At 39.8% G+C, this 4,946-nt stretch overlaps 1 protein-coding gene across 1 annotated transcript; it reads right to left on the bottom strand.

Moving 5' to 3' along the window:
• Nucleotides 1-680: 680 nt before the first annotated feature.
• Nucleotides 681-4,745, bottom strand: LOC133815544 (uncharacterized). Its single transcript, XM_062248374.1, has 4 exons — nucleotides 3,920-4,745; nucleotides 3,500-3,841; nucleotides 1,053-2,412; nucleotides 681-936 (listed from the first exon to the last, which is right to left on the bottom strand). Exons 1-4 carry the CDS (start codon nucleotides 4,743-4,745, stop codon nucleotides 681-683), a joined length of 2,784 nt encoding a protein of 927 aa, XP_062104358.1.
• Between the last annotated feature and the right edge of the window lie 201 nt (nucleotides 4,746-4,946).

Below are 4,946 nucleotides of genomic sequence, written 5' to 3'. Positions count from 1 at the left end.
CGATTTTGAGGAAAATGGGTTTTGCGGATATTTGGGCGAACAAGATCATGGCATGTGTGAAGTCAGTTAATTATAATATCACTCATGGGAGCGAGGTGATAGGGCCTATTGTACCTTCTAGAGGCATCGAACAGGGAGAACCTTTATCCCCATATTTATTTATTATTTTTGTGGAAGGCTTCTCTGCTCTTGTTCGTAGGTTTGAAGAGAAAAAGTGGATGCATGGGTGCCAGGTTGCTAGAGGTGCCCTGTTTGTGACACATATGCTTTTGGCGGATGACAGTTTTCTGTATTGTAAAGTTAATGCTCTAGAGACGGCCAAAGTTTTAGAATTTTTGAGGAAATTTGAGAAGTCTTCTATCTTTTTTAGTTCTAATAATCTCCCAAAGTCTTCTATCTTTTTTTAGTTCTAATACTCTGTCGAGTACTAAATGGGAGATAAAGTTGATTCTTAACATGGAGGAGGCCAATGAAGGTAGTCTTCGTTTGGGTTTGCCTAGTGCTATTTTTTTTTATCAAGAAGAATGGAAACTTCATTAATCAACTGAACTAATACACCCTCCAACTCACCAAAAGTTCCTAAAACAGGAACTCCACCAGACAGAACAAACAAATTACATGAGTAATCTCAACAAATAATTTCTCTCAAGCCTATTCAAGTTTCAATTTTTTACAAAAATTTATCTGTATTTCACTGTATCTCTAATTTCATTCACAATGAAGGAAACCGAATGAGAATAGCCTTCAAATATACACCTATTTCTATTAATCCAGAGATAGTATATGACTGCTGCAAGAACAGCAACATTGATATAGTGAATCAAACTAGCCACTTTCAGATTCAGCCAATTGATCCAACTACTGAAATCCTTAGGCCAAGCAGTCAAGCCTAACCAATTGAAGATCTGATCTACTACTTTACCAGAAAAACTGCAGCTGAAAAACAGATGCTCATGAGACTCAAGACTGATTCCACACATAGGGCAGTCCAAAGAAACCAAATCAGGATGAAACTTGATCAATTTATCTCTGGTGAGAAGTTGAGAATTTACCACTTGCCACACAAAAACCGGTGCTTAGGCAGATTATAAGAGTTCCAGATAGCTTTAAAGTAGTAGCAAACCTGAGTTTGATTTAAGGAACTGTTATACAGAGCTGAAGCCTTGAACTTACCCGAACAACCAGCTGCAGCAATCTCAGAACAGGTAAAGCGAAGCCTCAAGTTACAGAGCTTACGCCAGTACCAGCTCGTGTCTAGTTTGAGCTCATAAGACCAGAAAGAGATATCCTTAAGATAAATGGAATTGATCCATTTAACCCACAGTAAGTCACTTTTTTCAGTAATGGCCCAGATAAACTTAGCAAGATTAGCCTGGTTCCACTTTGTCCCATTCTTGAACCCAAGACCCCCATAAGACTTCAGGAGACACACCTTGTCCCAAGATGCTATATGAACTTTACTCCTACTTCCATTAACACCCCAAAGAAAGCCTCTACACAATTTCTCAACCTCCTTAGTCACACTGTGAGGCAGCACAAAAATGCTCATCCAGTAATTGCGAAGACCAAATAACACAGAATGAATCAACTGCATTCTTCCAGCAAATGATAAGTGTCTACTAGCCCAAGAATGCAGCCTCTGATTTATTTTCTTGATGATAATGCCACAGTCTTCAGCTTTCCACTTGGTTGGCCTAAGAGGCACTCCCAAATATTGGAAGGGGAAAACACCTTCTGTGAGTTGGAGATCATTGAGGATAGCATTTTTCTCATAGGAATTGACACCACCGAAAAACACCTGGGACTTGTCCTTATTGACGTGCAAACCAGTAGTTTTACTGAACTCCAAAAGCACCTCTTGAATAACTAACACTGACTGTCGAGTGCCTTTGCTGAACAAAATTAAATCATCTGCAAAGCAGAGATTTATGAGCTTTAGACTCTTACATAAAGGATGAAATCTGAATAAGGTCTGGGAAGCAGCAAGCTGAAGCCTTCTGGTTAGATACTCCATGATAAAGACAAAGAGTAAAGGAGATAAAGGGTCACCTTGCCTCAACCCCTTCTCACCCTTGAAACTACCTTGCACCCTCCCATTCATTGTGATAGAATAAGTAGTTGACCGAATACAAATCATAACCATTCGAACAAATTTTTCAGGCAAGTTGTAGGCTTTGAGCAAATCCTCAAGAAAGTCCCAGTTAACAGTATCATAAGCCTTGCTTATGTCTATTTTGATGGTGCATCTAGGAGAAACTGTCTTTCTCTTATAGTTCTTTAAAAGATCTTGCAATATCATCACATTGTGAGCAAATGATCTACCCTTGATGAAGGCTCCTTGGTTTTGGCTGACCAAGGAAGGAAGCACTCCCGCAAGCCTCAAACACATCAGTTTTGAAATGCAGTTGTATACTGTAGAACATCATGCAATAGGACGGTAATCAACAGCTCTCGAGGGATTATCCTTCTTAGGGATTAGAGATATCATAGTAGAATGAAATTCAGGTGGCATACTCCCTGAAGCAAAGAAATCCTGAACAGCCCTACAAAACTCAGTCCCTAAAACAGGCCACATTATTTTGAAAAAACCCGAGCCATAACCATCAGGCCCAGGGGATTTCTCATCAGGAATACTGAACAAAACTTCCTTAATTTCCTTATTAGAGAAAGGTTTCAGGTAGGGATGTACGCGGTGCGGGTGGTGCGGTTTTTGACCATTTTTTCAAACCAACCCGCGCATGCGGTTTTTCTAATTTTCCAAACTGTACCCGCACCGCGAAACTAAAAAATCGCAGAAACCGCACCGCAAAAAAATGGTGCGGTGTGGTGCGGTTTGGGTGGTTTGGACTACCGCCAAATAATTAAACTATCATAAATAATATAAATATATATGTTCACATTCACATCATAATAATGCAAATGAGAGAACAACATTTGGAAAGAATATTACTAATTGAAACATTATATATATAGGAATAAATACCATACCTGGAGCGTTCATGGATGAGAGGTGAAATATAGAAGAGAGAAATGGAGAGAGAGAGATGTACATAACTATGGTGAGAATGAGAGAGAGATGAACAATGGCATGAACATGAACAATTTTTTTTTTTCACAGAGCAAAGAAGAAGAACGAGTGGCAAAGGAGGTCCCTACGGCTGAGTGAAAAAAGAGAGTGTTGCCCTAAAATTAGTGGGCTTTGGGTTGGGCTTTAACATATTAGACTTAAATAAATATAAAAAAAAGTATTTTTATAATATGCGGTGCGGTGCGGTTTGAACCGCATTTTAATAATTCAAAACCGCAAACCGCACCGCACCGCGCGGTTTAGTGAAAATTCAAACCGCGACCGCACCGCGAAGAATTTCAAACCACATTTTTTTTGCGGTGTGGTGTGGTGCGGGTGGTTTGATGAACAACCCTAGTTTCAGGATAGCCAGCTGCTGCTCCAGACCAAGCCTAGCTCCTTTTCCCATATAATCCACATTCAGTCGCATACTGGTTGAATTTTTACTACCCATAAAACCACGAAAGTGGTTAACAAAATGATCAACAACCTCAGAAAAATTATCATTAATGACACCTTGATTAGTAACGAAATAAGCTATCCTGTTCTCCACCTTCCTTTTCTTCAAAAAAGCATGAAAAAAAGAAGTATTCTCATCCCCTTGTTGAAGCCATTTAATCTTACTCCGTTGTCTCAAAAAACTGAAATACATCTTTTCTTTGTTGTGTAAAACCTCAGCAGCAGACTTTTCCATATCCTGGTAAGTGATATCCCTCGGGTGAGCCTGAGCTTGCTGTCTAGCATCAGAAAATCTGGCTTTGGCCTCAAGGTAAGCTGCCCCCACATCTCAAATAGTAGCCTTATTAAATTTCTTAAGGCTATGTTTCAACCTCATGAGCTTGTAATAGATGCCTTTCAATCCCCTAACAGCCAACGGCTTCTCCCAACTGGCAGCAACTAACCCCTTGAACTCGGGGTGTTCAGCCCAGAAATTATAGTAACGAAACGGCTTAAGACCTATCTTCTCTGAGATAGTGGCAGAAACCACACAAGAGCAATGGTCAGAAATTGCTTCCCAAGCAAAATGGGTAGTAGAATTGGGAAAAATGTCATGCCATTCCTCATTGGCAAATGCATGATCTATTCTAGAATAAATTCTACTAGCACCATCTTGGTTGTTAGACCAAGTAAAATTCAAGCCCGACCTTCTGAGAGCTTCCATATGAACTTGAGATTGCCAAAGAGAAGCATCAGACAAGTCATTCATAGAGATAGGATTCCCCCCAACTCTGTCTTCACTATTAAAAACAGCATTGAAATCACCTAGAAGCAGCCAAGGCTTCACAGGAAACTTGAGATTCAATAAATCCACCCAAATATTTTTCCTCTCAACAATGGTATTCAAACCATATACAAACGTAATACAACACGCTACTTCCTGACCTGACATTTTCACATAACAGTGAGCAAACTGAGAAGATTCAGCCAAGACTATCACCTTAACAAAACTTTTCCTCCAAATAATAAGCAAACGACCTTCAATGGTCGGGCTACTATAGTAATCCCAACTACTGAACTTATTCACCATCATCTCTTTAATCTTGTTATCCTTTAACTTGGTTTCAAGCAAGGCCCCAACTCCAATTTTATTCAGACTGCAAAACTCTAGAACAGAGTTTTGTTTATTCTTGTCATTAACACCCCTAACATTCCAACTAGCTATATTGCAGTTATCCATCTTCAAGTAATTGCAAAACTTGAGCCCTTTGCCGCAATTGGCACTGATCCTTTCTCCAAACCAGCCCCTGTCTCCTGCAACACACTAAAAGTATTCCCAGTATGCCTTTCTGCCTCTTTACCTATATCTAGTTTGCAGGTAACTTGAGAGCCCTGCCCCTTCGACTGTATAGTTCTTTTCGGTATATGCCATTCTTTAACT

Source organism: Humulus lupulus, chromosome 2 (genome assembly GCF_963169125.1).
Source record: "Humulus lupulus chromosome 2, drHumLupu1.1, whole genome shotgun sequence".
NCBI lineage: Eukaryota > Viridiplantae > Streptophyta > Magnoliopsida > Rosales > Cannabaceae > Humulus > Humulus lupulus.
Note: the sequence above shows the minus strand (reverse complement) of the source record. Positions and strands in the feature narration are given on the sequence as shown.